The following is a 17,583-nucleotide window of genomic DNA, read 5'->3' on the forward strand; positions in this document are numbered from 1 at the left end:
CCAAAGTCCCCCGGCGTGTCAGAAAGCTCGCTCATCATGGGGGGTGGGCGTGGAGGGGAGTCTAACTGGAAACAGCTGACAGGGTGAATGTGATCAGCGTGTCTTATCTTATTATTTGGCTCCGATACAACCTGGAGGGAGTGGGCCTGAGTGCTTATCCGAGCGCATCTGCATTTCTGTGTGGAATGTAGGTGTGCCTGCCTTCGCACTCCACAAGAAATGACTGATCGCGTCCGTCAGAGCAGCCTGGTCCCCCGCTGCCCGCTTTCCTGCTTTGCGTTATCACCCCCCCCCACTGCCCCCCCCCCCCCCCCCCCCGAGAGATGGAAGCCCTTCGGGGGCTCTCCCAGGCCGCTGGAAAATGATTGATGGTGGATTCTTTGAGTCTGAGGAAGGCGGTGGGAATGGAACACATGGACTTGGAAGGCCACCGCCAAACACTCAGGGCACCGAGGCCCGGCAACTTCACCGCCTCACAGCACAAGGACTGCGGGGCGCAAAGCAAGCCCCACGCCAGCTGCGCGGTGGCCCACGCGGGCTGAGAAGCCGTCAGCTCAGCTTCTTCTCCTCATGTTGCTTCGTGTCCCGCCTCAAACTGCCCTCCCGTGGCCCAGGGTGTCAGAGGAAAGTGAGTTCAGGTCAGAGGAATACGCCAGGGCTGGCAGCAGGCCCGGCCCGGGCCGGTGAGGCCCACACCGCGGCACCCAGACAACGCCGTGGCGAAAAGATCCAGGCCACAGGCTACCTGGCGGGATCCTCAGAGAGAAAAGGTGAGTGGAAAATCGAGAAGCTGTCCCGTTTCTTTAAAACGAGGGATCGCAGATGTCTCTGACACCAACAGTAATTCAGTATGCCCTGCCGAAACCGGTTTGGCTCAGTGGATAGAGCGTCGGCCTGCGGACTGAAAGGTCCCGGGTTCGATTCCAGTCAAGGCATGTACATGGGTTGCAGGCACATCCCTGGTAGGGGGTGTGCAAGAGGCAGCTGATCGATGTTTCTCTCTCATTGATGTTTCTAACTCTCTATCCCTCTCCCTTCCTCTGTGTAAAAAAATCAGTTATATATATGATGAGCCCACCCATCAGTTATATATATGATGAGCCCACCCATCTGTCCAAGGGGGAACAAGCTATTGCTCTCAGGGCAGGGGGAACAAGCTATTGCTCTCAGGGAAAACTATAACTTATTTTAAGTTATAGTTTTCCCTGAGAGCAATAGCTTGTTCCCCCTTGGACAGATGTTTTGTGACCACAGAGTGAAGTCAGGGTGACTGATGTGTGCCCCATGTTAACCTGGGATGTCTCAGCGACCACCTCAGCGTCGCGGCCCCTTTCCCCTTGGGGCACGGGTGTGGAGGCCCCGGGTGGGGGGAGCCTCGGTCCTTCTGGGCCTGGGAATGCGGGAGAGTGGGCAAGAAGGGCGGGGAGCCCAGGCTGTCTGGGCGCCAAACATCCCCGCTGGGTGGCTCTCCCTCCCGCACGTTCCCGGGGAGGGGATGAGATTATAACACGAGACGCACCACCACCCGCACGAATTTCTCTCAGGCAGCGTCCTCAGTCACCAAAGAAGTGCGAACGCAGACGCGGGGTGAATCCAACCGGCCGCGCGAGGCCAAGCTTGTTTTATTACATACATTCTGCACTCTAAGAACTAATAACTTCGTATTGTAAACATTAAGCATACAGAGTGAAACGTCAAGGCCACGTCCGATTGCTGATTGTCTCTTTGGGTCATGTCTCTTTGGCTGGCCGAGATCAACTCGTAGTGTATAAATGCATAAGTTATATAATTATTATATAAAAAAAGGGGGCGGGACCGCATGGACTTGGATACTTCATTCTGACAAACGCACAGCGTTCGCGACTCGAAGGGAACCCCGGAGCCGGTGATGTCGGAGCCCAGGGCGTCTATCGCCGACCCCCCCCCTTCCCCCAGGGAACAGAGCCCCCAGGAAGCCATGCCGTCCCGAACAACTCTTTTAAATATCAGACAATTCCAGTTACAATTTTTCTTTGGACAAACAAACAAACAAAAAAAAAAGAGATGCATATTTTCGTTTCTGAATCCCGCCACTGCCCCTCGCTCCGTTCCGCCATGTCCTCCCTCTCGCTGGCTTTGGCCTGGCACTGACCGCATTCAACCGCGAGTCCCCGAGATGCCTTCTCCGCAGTCCCAACACCGTCCCCGCTCCAGCCTGCCCTGCTCGGGCTCCCGCCCAGTCCTCCTGCTCCGGCTCGGCCTCTCCCCCCGCACCCGCCTGCACATCCTCCAGCCCTCGTCTGCATCCACACTCTCTCCACCACGCACGTGCTCAGTCCCGCGCCCGGCTCCTGGTCCCTGGAATCCTGTAAAGGAGTTGGAAACTCTGGGTCGTCTTCACAGCTTGGGAGAGCTGACCGCCCTCCGTCAAATGGAATGAATCCGATTTCACCCGCAACAGCAGACGCCGATGAGTTCCGTGTCAGCGTCTGTTGCACAGTCTCTCTTTTTTCTTTCTTTTTTTTCCCTTTGTTGCTGGTTCTGTGTTGTGTTTGATATGTTTCTGTTTTCACATACAGGTAGTTTTCTGTATTTAGAAAAGACTGTGCTTTCTGGATTGCTTTGGTTCGATCCTGGTGTGCACGAGCGGGATCCTGGACTCTGAAGGGCGCACACGTCTTCGGACCGCTTTTTTCTTCGGCGCCGTGTCCTGTGACCTCATGCTTCTACCTACAATGTCTGTTACAAGGTTGGCCCACGGATTCCGGGTCCGTGTGGACGTCCCCGTGGTTAGCATCCGCTTGGTTTCCGTGGTAATACTTTGGTCATTCCCTCCCGCTAAGAGTCTTTGGATCTGGTCCCTGGCTTCCTTCCCCATCCCCCACCCAGCTTTCTCCTTCCTCTTGAGGCACTTTTTTTTGGTTTTGTCTTTGTTTTGATTCCTGGTCTCCAATAGAGTGTGTGGCAATGTCTGTCCTGGCGCCCGTGTGCTCCTGGGAAAGGCCTCTCTCGCGCTCGGGTCTCTAGTAGTACGTGCCCAGGTGAGACGGCATGTGGCCGGCCGGCAGCCTCGTGTTGGGGTAGATGCCCCCGGTGGGGGAGTTCCAGTACGGGTTCGGGGCGGCGAAGAAACTGGAGGAGGTCACGGGGAGGGCCGGGGGGTGGGGCGCCACAAAGTTCATCTTCTGCGGGTGTGCGTGGTAGGAGCCCATGTACGGCAGGTCCGAGGGGTACTTGTAGAGCGAGGCCTCGGGCGGGTGGGGCTGCAGGGCCTGGGCGATGCCGTGGAAGTCGAACTTGTAGGCGTAGCGCTTGCCGTGCACCTTGGTCATGATGTTCTTGTCGTAGTAGTAGCGCAGCGCGCGGCTGAGCTTGTCGTAGTTCATGTTGGGCTTGCTCTTGCGCTCGCCCCAGCGCCGGGCCACCTCGTCCGGGTCCGTCATCTTGAACTCCCCGTTGGTGCCCTCCCAGGTGATGCAGTTGGAGTTGGAGCTGTCGGAGAGGAGTTCCAGGAGGAACTGCCAGAGCTGGATCTGCCCGCTCCCTGCGGGGGACACAGGAAACACAGGCCAGTGAGGGCGGGCGCACAGAGGGGCGGCCTATCTTCAGGGACAAGGGGGTGTGGTCCGGGGCACCCGGGGCCCTTTCCCAGGCCAGCACCTGTCCCTCAGATGCCGGGGCCTCTCCTGTCCTATTGATAACTGCCTGTGGTTGGACAGGAGCGGCCTGGCCCATTCCCAGCAGCCTGCACGCCAGAGGAACAGACCAAGGCTACGGAGGGAGATGGGGCCCCCTGTCCCAGGGAGGGGCATGGTCTGGGATGCTGTTCATGCTCCCAAGGTTCCCTACGAAAAGACTGGAGCAGGGGTCCACTAGGGCCCCAGTGTCCTCTTCCCCTGCCCTGTCCTGCTCCCTCCTTCCCTCTCTCCCTCGAACATGCCCTTAGCTAGTCACACACACAAGCATCCTTATCCCAAGCTCTGCGTCCAGGGAACCTGCCCTCGGACAATGGCCCTTGCTGACTATCGGTCTGGTCACAAACCCAAGTCCTTCCTAGGACGCAGGGAATTCCTATGGGGCGGGTGGAGGGCGGGCTGGTCCTGTCCATCCCTGACTTCTTAGAAGAACAGCCAGGTCAAGGCGATGTTTTCGGGGTGGGGGGTGGAGAGCCCATTTTCCCATGTGGTGAGGCAGAATGTGCCTTTGTGAGGAAGGCGATAATGACTTAATGCCATTCATACTGGCTAGGCCAAGTGAAATAACAGAAGTCAGGTTTAGGAAATGAACCCTAAAGAGTTTATGGAAAAAAACAGTAAGAGGATGATGGAAGTAAACACCATTATTTCTAACATAACATTTTGCTGGCGCTCGGAAAGCCGTTCTGTCCAAACTTTGCCTAGCACAGAACGCGCCCACTCGCAATGAGGAAGTTTGGAGAAGTGCTGGCCCCCTTTCAAACCAGCGCGCCCCTTCCCAGCGTGAGGCGACCGAAGCCACGTGTGCGCCCGCACTGCGGTGCCAACTGTGCTCACGAGTTTCCAAAGGAAGAAGAAGTGCAATGGTGCTGCAGGTCCCAGGGGGTGGGGGAGTGGGAGGGGGAGTCAGACGCCAACGAGGTCGAGGGGTCTTGCTTGACTGGGGTGCCCCGTCAGGATCCTCCTGACCCCCTGGGAGCCAGCTTTCAGAGATGCAGCTTTTATGTTTTCTTAAATTCAGAGACAGCCGTAACCAGTTTGGCTCAGCGGATAGAGCATCAGCCTGCGGATTGAAGGGTCCCAGGTTCGATCCCAGGAACCTTGGTTGGAGGCACATCCCCAGTGGAGGGGGAAGGGGGGTGTGTGCAGGAGGCAGCTGATCGATGTTTCTCTCTCATCGATGTTTCTAACTCTCTCTCCCTCTCCCTTCCTCTCTGTAAAAACCAATAAAATATATTTTTTTAAATAAATAAATTCAGAAACAAATCGGGCACAACATCCTCACCACGATGTCATGATACCTTAAGCTGATTCATGGCTCGCTGAGGGGAGAAGCATGAAATGCTGACAGTCATACTGAACGCCAGGAGAGACCCAGGGTGTCCGACAGATGTTAGATTCTCTGAAAATGCATCAGAAGCAGGGCCTGTCTCCTAGACTCCCAGCGACAGCGGCCACAAACACCACCTTTTATCATACTCTCAGCGAGAACCTGCTTTAACGGCAAGCCACTCAATAAACCGATGTCACGTAAACCTCAATTACAAATTTCTCACTCTAGTCCTCTCACCAGCTCCCTGTATAAGCAGCCCGGCTCGCAACTCCTGTTCCCACGCGGGCCACGTGGCGAGGGCCGTGTCAGTGAGCACCCCCCCCTCTCCCCCCCCCCCCCCCCCGCGCCAGCTCCGTGAGAAAGGCCGGCCTCTCCTGGCTGCGTCCCCAAGGCCACGGCGCCCGGTCCCGCCGCACATGTGAAAGGTATTAGCAGCTTGTAGGGCGTTGCCCTGGGAGCCTGTGCTTTCTCGGGACCACAGACTGTTCTCAATCAAGCCTTCTTGCCCCCAACGTCTCATTAATATGCATTTAAACTCACACACCAAGGGTGGGGTGGGAGAACCATATGGTTCTAGTGTACATATTGTAACCGAAGGATTAATACTTGGGGGGGGGGGGCACCCATCTGGGACCTGGGGCTGGAGAAGAACGTGGATTTCTGATTCAGCCATCTGACATATGCTTCGGGATAAACAGGGAAGCATCTGAAAATAAATATTCTGTGGGCCCCTCCCGCGAAGGGCGACTCCACAGGTTTGTAGACACACACAGCCCTTCCCACGCGACCTAGAGAATACTCGGCGTCTACCCAAACCTGACGGACCCAGAGGAGCCATCGGGTCCCCATGGTAACCCAGGGCACACCTTGCCCAGCAGGAGGTACACGGGCCGAGCGCACACCAGCGAACGCCGGGGGCAGGGGTATAGCGGGATGCTGACATCGCCCGGGCATCCACGCTCCGTGATGTCATCCTCCACTGCAAAGTGCGCACTGTGGGAAGAGCCAGCACCGGAAGTGATGGGTGATTTATTTTCCAGAGCACGGAGTGACAGGCTGGTGGGGCCTAAGCCAAGGTAAGAACCCGCCCTTTCTCCCAGCATGGAAGTGGAGAGACAGACCATGCTGAAGATAACCCTGAATGTGAAATCGTAGGGTTGCAAGTAGCATTCTCCTTTCTGAAATAGGATTTACCTGCTTGTGTAATATTATAGGTTGAATTGTGCCATTCCCCTCTTCCCCAAACTCACATGTTGGGGTCCTAACCCCCCAGAGCCTCAGCATGTGGCCTCATTGGCCACGGGGTCTTTCCGGGGGTGATCCAGTGAAAGTGAGGTCATCAGGGTGACCCTGCTCTGATGTGACCGGTGCTGGGAGGAGAGGGTGACCACGCTGGGAACAGAGACCCACGCAGAGGGAAGACAGGAGAAGGGACGCAGGCAGAAGGCGGCCGCCTACAAGCCCAGGAGAGAGTCTGCACCAGGTCCCTCCTTTAGGAACCTCAGAAGGAACCAGCCCTGCAGACACCTTGACCTTGGACACCGTCCTTCAAAACGGTCACAGGAAACATCTGTTGCCTAAGCCTCTGTCCCCCTGGTTGGCCCTTTTTCTAGTGATCCCAGGAAATTCAGGCAGCGTGGATGGGGTCATGGGGTTCTTTTGCGGGAGCTGAAATCTTCATTTATAACCTGACCCGTATTTTTCCGCTTGGGCGACTCATCCAGCGAGACCTAACCCTGGAACGGGTTCTGTGGGAGGAACTGGTCACCCTTGCCAACGTGTCTCTCACAACAGCCACTGCCGTAAAGGTTAGCACCACACCAGCCGTATCTCACCTGGGTTTGCAAGGCGGCTACTCGTCGGTCCAAGGATCTGATAAGGATCTACAGAGAAAAGAAAGGAGAGTCAGACCCCGGAGACACAGCTGTGACGCGGGGATGGCACTGTGGGCGTTCTCCTGACGGCCTTGTGCTCCCCGGCCTCAGAGCTCGACGTGTCCCCCACACCAAGGTCACCCCGGTGTCAATAAGACCTCCCAGGGGAGCTGAGTCAAGTGTCTTGCTCAGCGCCTCCTCGTCCTGCTTAGCTCCAATGTGGCGTGGGGTTCCTCAGCCCTGTGCTCTCTCCACCCCGGGACACAAACAGGGCACACAAGTTACGTCCCCAGTCGGCCATCTCCATGTGGGTCACAGTGATAGCATCATTGGGAACATGGACTCCCACTGTGCTGCCACGTAGACTGGGCACCAGTGTGGGTGTGTCTGGACGGTGAGGTGAAACTAAAAGAACTCGTGGGTCACACAGAGACACCCTGCGTGCAAGCGGGATGTTCCCTCCCACATTCCCTGAGCAGATGAGGAGATGTTCTAACCAACTGCCCAGTCCTCCTGGCCGAGGAGACGGACTGTTCCATCCCCGACTGACACAGGAAGCAGTTGTTGTGAAGAAGACAGAGAGCATGAGTCTCGTGGAGAAAAGGGCACATTTTAGAAACATGCCACCCAGCCTGCTGCCTCCCTCACGGCCACGGGGCCCCGGACTCATACCTAGCTGAGGCCGCTGGTCTTCGGACTTGGGCACCGCGGAAGGAGACGGCTGAGCAGCTGGACGGGAGAGAGCAAGGAGGACGGTTAGCTGGGACCTACGAGGGGCCACTCATCTTGGGTGCTGTTGTAGCATCGTCCCATCAACTACCCCGGTGATGCAACAGCCTCCCTTTTATAGTGAGAAACGTCTCACAGGAAGGGAACATTTCTTTCCTCATGAAACCAAGTGCCCATGTAGAGAGAGAGAAAAAGAGCACTCTGTATTATCTCAAAATGTATGTGTACCCCTTTTTCCAAAAGAAAAGAATCTGAGATGGCATACACAACAGATTTAAACGAATCGCAGTCTAAAATGAGTGAAAGGGAAATGATCAGGAAAATGAAATAAAGCAAGGGGCACTTTAAACGTGGCCGAGGTTCGAAACCGCTCAGCGTGTAACCTGTCCGCACCGGTCCTAGGAGGCACGCGTGGGTGGGAATGGGCGTCCATGACACCAGTCTTTTCTGTGTGTGTGGGAGTGGGTGTGACCCCAACAGGGAACCGCTGCCTCTGAGGACCAGTTGTGCCTGCCTTGCCAACGGGAGGAACACATTCCATGTTGGAAAAGCACAGATCAGCTTCAGAAAGGACGCGGACCCCATCGGGAGGGACCCTGTGACTGGTGCGTTCAAGGCGGTCGGAGCCAACACCGTACCTTTCGACTGGGGGGCGGGGTGGCCGTGACCGGTCCAGGCTGATCTCCTGGGTGGTTCATAAGGTAAATCTATAAAGACGAATACATTGACTAATAAGAGATCAATAATTTACTTTTACCACAGGTATCTTCTATGCTTTTTGCTTTGCGTTTATTTGAATAAATATTATGCAAAAAAGCCAGAAATCCAAAGAAATGTTCAACCTGGATCCCATTGGATTCGGGTTTTATTTACAAATGATAAATTTGTGCCTTTTAGTGATCTAACATTTCTACCCGTTAACCTGCAGCCCCCGCTGGCAGATTCCCCCAGAGCCTCAGACTCTCCTCTAACCGCAGGTCATGGCCATGCTGAATGTTTCTCCCCATCGAACATGTCCTGCACCCCAAGGGCACTGACCTGTATCCAGCCCTTTTTTTAAATCACTAAGACCATCCGAAACCCAGCCCACAACTCTGACGCATCAGCCAGTGCTTGCCCGAGGCCTGCACCTCCGCCCCCAAACCATGCTCGCGTTCCTTTTCCGTTTTCTTCCGTAGAATGAGCTCTGCCTTCTTATCCTTATTCGCCGGCTGCCCCTCTCGGCCACCCCTCACTTTCTCTCTAATCTCAGCCTTTTATGTTGAATCACTCTTAACTGTCTCCTTTTTCTAGGCAGATGTCTCCTCTTCCTTCTTCTCGAACTGGATTTAGAATTTCTCCAAGATAAGTTGCATGACATAAATGGCAAGGCTGAGAGGGCAGCAATGAGCCCGGCAATCCCTCGGCATGCATCACGTGAGATCCCTTGCCCCATCAATCGCCATGCACTTCGCACATGCCCATTTAATACCCACTCCTGCATCCTCGGTGCGAGCTCTAGCCATGGCTAAGAAGACTCTAAGTCATTGTAAGTTTCCTTCAAAAGCATATCCCCGGGACACCGTTACGCGCGCTCCAACTGTGCACACGTAACGCTGCTCCTCCCTCCCTCCACCTTAGTCCAGAGCCATTTTTTAAAAAACAAACAAAAAAACTACTTCTTCTTGGACCGAAGGGCCTCGGCTCAATGCCGCGGGTCATTCCGGGCCAAGGAGAAGCCGCAGCCAGATGTCTGGGGACGTCCTGGCTGCCCGGCACCTGGGGGCGGCTTCAGCGTTGCCCTCGGCGGGCGGCTGGTTTTAAGCCTGGCTTCAAACAGCTCACTTTACCCCTAAGCCTCACTTCAGACCGCTCGCTTTACTGCATTAAAACTGGCCATGTGGAGGGCCGGTCTCCCCAGAGCTGGGCTGCGCTGCGGAAGACGTGTCTCTCCCCATTTCCAACCCCAGAGAGACAGGCAGTGAGACGCAACGCGGTCAGCACGGAGCGGCCGCTCCCTCCCCGGCCTGCTTGGCTGCCCGCTTCCCCGGGGGAGGGGGGGTTCACAGAAACCCTACCCTCGGGCTGGACGGCTTTTCTGTGTGAACTCAGCCACGGCCCGCCACTCCCTGTCAGCTGGCACCGACGCCGGCTCTCCCACAGGCTCCCAGGCTCACTTTCCTGGTGTCGGGGCTGGTGAGCCGCGGGGATTACGCCGGCATCCGCTATCCGTTTACAGCGAACGGAATGCCAGCTTAAGTTTCTGGGAGCGCTTTGCCTAGGAATGCTCACCCAGTTGCATTTTGTCTGGAAAATGGTTCGTTAGCCGCCTTTCCACGTGAGAGCTGGTTCAGAACAAAAGACAGGTCTACCGGCCAGGCCGTCCTCCCGCATCCCGCCCAGCTCAGGGGCAGGGATGACACGTGTGTCCCGCTTGTGTCCTGGGATGGAGAGCACGGGGCTGGAGGCTGGGAACCCCAGGGGCTTCTGGGTACCAAATGCTGAAGCAAGGAATATGGAGGGTGCCCCCAGAATTACATCCACCCACTTTGAATACTTATAAAAGCAGTGTTTTTAAAATACACTTCATTTTCAACATGGAGCTGTCGGCTGTTACAGTGCAGACACATTTTTGGGGGGACACCCTGCAGAAGTACATTCTAGACCCTCGTATCTCCCAGTGTGGCCCGCAGGCCAGCCACAAGGGCAACGTCTGGGAGCTGGTGAGAGGGTCAGAATCTCTCTGCAGGTGGACTCTTCCGGAACCCGCATGTACCAGGATCCGGGGGCGGTGCACACGGACACCCAGGAGGCCTGCTCCAGGCGTTTCCGCGGCCCATTCAGAACACTCTGCTCCACAGCCCGTCACCCAGAGGCCCTGCCCGGGAGTGGCCGCACAGAGAAAGGAGAATGTGCACAGAGGTCTAGATCGGATGGTTGTATCTGAGCTAGAAGATCACTCATAGAATGAATAGCAAGTGTCAGTAGGTTAGTTCGCTGCTATTTTAAACATAAAGAAAAAAAAGTATTGCGACTGGAAAAAATTAAAGACCAAACTACTAAGAGAGAAATATTTTTGAGACTCTAGTCCCCGCCCCCCATAAAACCCTCCTCAGGGTGTGGCACCATTCCCATTCTCCCTTGAAAATAAGTCAGGACCTAAACGACACCAGGTCTGGCCTTTAGCCAAGAATCTGCCATGTTCCCATGACCAAGGACTGGCATGTTCGCAAACATGTGACCAGGGAAGATAAGCAGCTTTGTTTGCCTTTGTGACATCCTGGCCCGAGGCGGCCTTATCAGCTGCCGATCACAGCTGAGGGTACCCAGGTCACCACCCCACTCAGGGGTGTGTCAGGGGACCAGCAGCACCTTCGCCACCCTTGGGGCAGAGGCCAGGGATTTACGGAGGAATGGCCGCTCCCTGCACACGGGCTGGTTGCCCTCGGAGACGGCAGCCGGGCTTCGCACCCGGATCTGTGTACGCTCCATCTCAGGGGGCACCAATCCACTCTTCACGCCTCCCCAACCTTGGCCTTCGAAGCGACTAACTCTCGGCAGAAGGGCCTGCTTGGGGAAGGTGGGTTTCTAGCAGCGATCTGGCTGTGTGTTTTTTTTTGTTGTTGTTTGTTTTTTGTGGGTTTTTTTTTTCCTGATAAAAACCAAGCTTTCTAAACCCCATTACACAGGCAGCTCAGGGTTGCAGAGAGCATACATGTGCCAGGATCCACACCCCCACCGCTGCGTACTTGCTGGCAGCTGGGATGGGTTCCTGGCTCTAAAAGAGCCTCCTCCCGCTCCCTGGACATCAAGCAACCAGGACAGCAACCTCTTGCCCTTCCTGCAGTTCGCCTCCTGCAGAGCTGGCCTCCTCCAGCTCACAGGCTCCTCCCTCTGGCCCTTTGACTTCCGCCCTCCCGCTTAGTTTCCCAAGGGCCGGAACTGTGGGAGGGCCCCCCTCATTCTGCAGGGTCCACCCCACGAGGCCCCGCTGGGCTGGAGGGGAGGACGGCCTTGCTGGCTCCGATGGACTCAGAGGCCAAAGGCAAAGGCAGAGAGGAGAGCTGTTGTCGGAACCTCTCTACCCAGGTTTCATGGGAGGAATGTCCAGAGGATGAAGCCACCCTCCTGTTTTCCTCAGACATTTCCACAGCCTTCAAACCGCCCCCAAAGACAGGGGGAGCTGGGCCATTTTACACGCCCCCCCTCCCGCCCCCTGCCCCAGCTAGGTGTGCAGACCTCCGGGTGCAGGACAGCCATGGAAAAGCCTAGAATGCGTGCTTAGCCAATCACTAAGATCCGGGCTTTCCAAAGCACCCGCCAGGGGAGAGGGTTCCCCACTGTCTGGCTGTGCCTCCTGCTGCCAACTCCGAGGGAGGGGCGACTCACAATTCCAAGAAACCCTGAAGGGCGGCCGCTGGGAAGTGAAAGTCAAGGCTGCACTGCAGGCTCAGCTGCCACTCTCTTTCGATAACATCCTAGATGGCTATCAGGATGCCCGAGTTGCCATGGCGATGGAGGAGGGCAGGAGGGGGTTACACAACGTCCTCCTTGGCACACAGGAGAGCTTTCACAGAAACTGCCCCTAAGACGCCAGGCGGGGTGGCACGCGGTCAGAAACCAGCCTCCAAGTTCCTAGGCGTCAGACCCGTCTCTGTCCACGCCAGCTGAGACCACGAAGGCCGTGGCTCCAGAGGCAGGCGCCCGGCAGGGAGTGGGGGCGGGGAGAGGGTTTCTGATGACCACCATCAGGCTGACAGCACGAGGAACACGTGAAGCACATACAACAATGGAATGTAAGTGATATGTCTCCACGGTACCACCGCCTAGGAGCGGGGGAGGGGCTGCCCTGGATGCTGATGTGCAGGGAAAGGACGGGTGTCAGGGGAATTCCTCTTGCCCGTGCTGTTCCCCGAGGAGCAACCTTGACCCTCAGGCCGGCAGCGAACTCAGAAACAGGCGGGCTCCTGCCTGCCGGACACCACCCGGTGCGTCTCTGCCCGCCCGGCTCCCAGGGACCGGGCTGATCTGCCTTTCATTCCCCAGGGTTAGAGGCGCCCTGAGGAGTGTGACCTGCGAGTGACCTTAGGCTCCAAACCCCCAGGGCCCCCAGCGGGCTGTGCAGGGCCCCTCGGGTCCAGGATCGATCGGCTCTCTCTGGGGATCGCGTTGCCCGGGCCGTCCCGGGTGGCAGGGAGTTTCCGTACCTGGCCTAGTTGTAATTCTTTGCGTAGCGTCGGGGTATACGGAAGTATTGGGGAAAATAAAAGCTGCACCCCCTGCAGACAAAAGGAGAGACAAACGGTGAAGGTCTTCGGACGTGTCCCAGGCCCATCTCCACGGCAGCGCCCGGCCTGCCATGCCCGGCGACAGGGAGCAGGGGCTGGGGGGCCTGTGCAGCGTGTCCTGGCAGGAAAGGCCGCTGCCTGGGCCAGAGGTGGATCCTGGAGCCGGGAGCAGACACAGGACCCTCTGGGCCCCACGGGTGGGCGGGTGTCTGCGTTGTGATTTTACAGCTTCTTGCTGAAGGCCATCCCGGTGCCCCCGCCACATGCCCAGCAATTTTTATTTATTTTTAAAAATCCTATGGGAAGGGGGGGGTGTTTTAATTTTGAAATTGTGCTCTCAAAGAAAGTAAAATATTCTAGATCCCCTGGAAAGCAGTCCCAAAGAATTGTATTTTGCCAAAGATTATGGATCTTATTAAAAACTAGAGGCCTGATGCACAAAGATTTGTGCAAGAATGGGCCTTCTTTCCCTGGCTGCTGGCACAGCCTTTGCTCCAGCCAGAGCTGCTTTTCTGCCTTACCATGCTGCCCAGAGGCCTGGAGCGGCTGAGACGGTGCAAAATGCCTGCATCCCGCCCCCTGCCACTCAGAGCCTGTGTATGTAAATTAACCCACCAGCTTTGTTGGGTTAATTTGCATACTCATTCCTGATTGGCTGGTGGGTATTGCAAAGGTATGGTCAATTTGCATCTTTCTCTTTTATTAGTGTAGAGATGAATCTACATCTCCTCTCCTCTCGAATGCCTCTTTTCCCTTTCTGTCTCTCAATCAACAGAAAATATTCCCTCTTCTGGGCTCAGTCCATGCGGAGGTGGGTGTCCCAGTCTTTGATTGCTTCTACGTTTAACGATAACAAAAGGAATGACATCAGTGATGTCTTGAAACTTTCCCTCACTGTTCCAGTTTTTAAATAACCATGAAACGATCACAAAACACATGTCACTCAAAGGTGTTTCCTATGAGGGGGAAATTAAGTTATTTGTGATTTCTGGCCACAAGGTCATTACTAAGCTAATATTAGAGTGTAACCTACATGGGGAAAGTATCCTAAACAAATTTTTTTTTTTTTTTTTTTTTTTTACTTTACTTTACTTTAGCTTAAAAACACAATGTCCTGAACACCGAGGACCAAGATCAAGTGGCAATTTCATGGTGATACTCAAACCTGAGTATTTTAAAATAAAACGGCAAGTATTCGGAACACGGCTGTGTTTCTACGTGAGGGCTGACCCTGAGTTGCCCTGCTTGCTTATAGGGGTGACCTAAGCCTCATCCTCACTGCTTTACCCCCAACCTGGGCCTGGGGGGGGCGGGGAGGGCGGGGTGGCAGAGGGTCCTGCAAGCTGAACAGTGGGGAGGGGGGGGGGAGTGGAGGGGGCATGGCCATGCTCCTGCTGCTGGCCCCCCAGGAGGGGGGAAAGGGATCCCAACTTCGGGCACATTCATGGGCAGGAACCTCAGCCCCTACTCGGAGCCTCTGTGATGAGGGGAGGGAGTGATGGAGGGAAGTTAGCCTGGAAGAAGCACTATGTTACATGCTACTGGGCTCAGGCAAAAATAAACAAATAAAAGGTAGACTCCATGGTTAGAGACAGAAGAGCAGATCCTCGGTTAGTAACTCGTATCACAGCCTCCGAAATCCCAACACCGTCTCCCTCTCAACAGACCCTGGCCAAAAACACCGCTGTGCCCTCTGGCCGCCTTTCACGGGTGCTGGAAGTCTGAGCTAGAAAGACGAGCGGCCGGACGGTGGCCTGAGATTCACCCCCAGAGGAGAAAATAGAACTCCTGCTTGTCCTAGTCCACATTCCTCAAAGAAAAATAAAAAGAAAAGGAATGCTAAGGGCCCCTTGGATCAGGCATGCTCTTGGTGACGACAGCCAGCACAGCGCCTCCTACCTGTCAGAACCCCTCACTGTGCGTCCACCTCTGCCTCTGCCTCTGCCCTCTGGACGCATCGATGGGCCCACACTCCACCGAAAGGCATGCACCTGCGGGAGCCCCTGGCCCGGCCGGGGCGGGGCAGCATTACCTGTGTTTCTAGCATGCATTAACCGCGGAGAGTTTTGTAAGGCTTTATCAACATCATCTGAAGTCAAATGCGGAAGAGGAGCTACAAAACAAAACAGCAACGTCAAGATGAAAGAAGGGAGAGGATTACCTTCCTTAAAAAGAAAAGAACACCCCCTCCCCACTGACCCTACCGCCACGGCTGCTCGGCATCTCTCACAGCCTGACTGGTTAGCGTGTTAAAACTTAGACGGGGCCCCACGTGACCAGGGAGTGAGTGGTGGGGATGCCAGGCAAAGCGTTCACCCCAGCGGTTCCGCCACCCCACGCTCGCACTGTACTTGCCCCCCCACCACCACCATGCCCGCCATCTGAGGAGCGAGAGCATGCAGCAGACTGTGGTCCATGCCTCTCACCCCACCGCGCCACCCCCTCCGTACGGTCCCGTAGAAGCCACATCTCCCGAGGCCAGGGGGAGACCCCTCACACGGGGACGTGGGGTGTGAAGGGGGCCTGGTCTGGCATGAAGGAACATCAGTCCCTACACCCGGTCCTCCGGGAGCCCTGCCCCAGGTCTCCAGCTCACTGGGGCACCGTGGAGACAAGGTAACGTGACCAGATAAAGCTTCCTGTCCCTTGGGACTCCTCGGCCCAGGGGTCCCTGCAGGAGGCAGCTGAGGGCTAAGGTGACTCTCAGGCTTCCTCTAAACACGCCGAGGACTTCTCAGCCTGAGTTCACCTACGGCCGTGGTCAGCAAACTGCGGCTCTCGAGCCACCTGCGGCTCTTTGGCCCCTTGAGTGTGGCTCTTCCACAAAATACCATGGCCTGGGCGAGTCTGTTTTGAAGAAGTGGCGTTAGAAGAAGTTTAAGTTTAAAAAATGTGGCTCTCCAAAGAAATGTCAATCGTTGTCCTGTTGGTATTTGGCTCTGTGGACGGATGAGTTTGCCGACCACTGACTGGCCTACGGCACCGCCTCCTAAGCGGCCCGCTCTCTCAGACGCTCTCTGGGGACTGTGTTAGGGCTGAAAGGTGCCCTGGGTGAGCTGGACGGAGCCCTGGGCAGCCCACGCGAACAGGAGCCACACCCGCAGGCCCGGGTCCGGAGCGAGGCCCGCTTACTCTCTCTGAGGTAGTGGAGGTGGGAGAGAAGGATGTCGGCGTTGTAGCTGGGCGTGAGCCTCTGGAAGTCGTCCTTGGTCATCTTGCACAGCTCCTTGCCGTCGATGTTCTGGAATAGCAGGATGTCGACGTCCGGGAGGCCATACTCCTTCACGGCCCACTCCAGCCACTGCCGCACGTGGTCCGTGCTCCACAGCGTGGGGTCTGAGGGGGAGGGAAACGTGCTAGGTCAGCTCCTGGAGGTGCATTTCTGGGGCGGGGCCAGGGGTGGAGCCAGGCTCCGGGACAGGGCACGACCTTGAACCATGCTCTCGGACAGGTCATGACCTTGAGTCAGGTTCCAGGACAGGTCAGGGCCTGAAACTAGGCTCTGGGACAGGTGAGGGCCTGCAGCCAGGCTCTAGGACAGGACAGGACCTTGAACCATGTTCTCAGACAGGGCAGGGCCTAGAGCCAAGCTCCTGGAGAGGACACGACCTTGAACCATGCTCTGGGATAGGTTATGACCTTGAGTCAAGCTCCAGGACAGGTGAGGGCCTGCAGCCAGGCTCCTGGAGAGGACACGACTTTGAACCATGCTCTGGGACAGGTCATGACCTTGAGTCAGGGTCCAGGACATGCGAGGGCCTGCAGCCAGGCTCTGGGACAGGTCAGAGAGAATGTGTGGGGGAAAGACAGAAACACCCGCTGGCTCACACACACGGATCCCTGTCCTTAGCATGAACTCCTCTGGAAGTCTAGGCCTCCCCCCCACTGGCCCTGCTGTTGCTCGGATACTCTGACGTCTCCTGCAGGGACGGGGCGGGTATTCTCTGTCCCCATTTACATTCACTTTAACCTTTTCGCTTAAAATAAATGGGAATAAACGGAACACGTCCTTAGAACACGACGGGTATCTGGATAGGAAATTATGAGTTAGCAGCACATGTCAGGCAGATGCTAATTATAGATTCTAAAAAGATCCAAAACAGTATTGACACAAAATCCTGAATGGACAGAATGGGACAGGAAGCGCAGGTACATGCCCGCCCTGCCTGGGCGCTGGCCCTGCTGGGAGAAAGTCGTCGGTTCCATGTTTTCCTGCCGAGAACATGGCTGTGCAGCCAGCACGCACCTGCAGGCCCGGCAGGCCTGGCCGTGACTCACATCCCGCAGCTGCGGCGCCCGCACACCACAGGATGCAGGCAGGCGACAGCTTCACACTACCCCTAGTGTGATGGAGGGGGCCTGGGAAGGCAGGGCCCTGGGGAGAAGAAGCAGGCGAACCCCAACAGAAACACAGCCAGGGCGCCCCACCCAAACGCCTGGGGGCCCCACCCCAACGCCTGGGGGCCGGGGGCTCAGGGCACCCCCAGGCAGAGGGGGCCCCTCCCTTGTGGCCCTGGGCTCCCAGACACCCGGGCAGGAGCAGGAGCCCGGAGCTGTGCCCCCAGCGCCTCTGAACTTGCTGCTGCCTCTGCAGGTGCCTCTCCCTTCTCTTTTACATGTAACATGGGAGCCCTGACCTCGGCCCGCACAGGCCCGCGGGGTCAGGCTGCCAGGATGCTCTGGTCACGGCGAGTGAAACATTCGGT

General features: G+C 56.4%; 1 protein-coding gene across 7 annotated transcripts in view; it reads right to left on the minus strand.

Moving 5' to 3' along the window:
• Positions 1-1,521: 1,521 nt before the first annotated feature.
• ERG (ETS transcription factor ERG) overlaps positions 1,522-17,583 on the minus strand; it is a 197,272-nt gene continuing 181,210 nt past the window's right edge. For 2 of the 7 annotated variants that reach the window (XM_084873649.1, XM_084873650.1), the window contains 7 exons: positions 16,010-16,213; positions 14,910-14,990; positions 12,797-12,868; positions 8,249-8,317; positions 7,554-7,610; positions 6,843-6,890; positions 1,563-3,523 (listed from right to left, as the gene is read on the minus strand). In XM_084873649.1, coding sequence (XP_084729775.1) covers positions 3,003-3,523; positions 6,843-6,890; positions 7,554-7,610; positions 8,249-8,317; positions 12,797-12,868; positions 14,910-14,990; positions 16,010-16,213 — 1,052 coding nt within the window. In that variant the 3' untranslated portion in view covers positions 1,563-3,002. Of the gene's footprint in view, positions 3,524-6,842; positions 6,891-7,553; positions 7,611-8,248; positions 8,318-12,796; positions 12,869-14,909; positions 14,991-16,009; positions 16,214-17,583 lie in introns of all 7 variants that reach the window. The other 5 variants (XM_084873653.1, XM_084873655.1, XM_084873651.1 and 2 more) reach the window with 4 other exon arrangements.

Source organism: Pipistrellus hanaki (genome assembly GCF_964339955.1).
Source record: "Pipistrellus hanaki genome assembly, chromosome: 2".
NCBI lineage: Eukaryota > Metazoa > Chordata > Mammalia > Chiroptera > Vespertilionidae > Pipistrellus > Pipistrellus hanaki.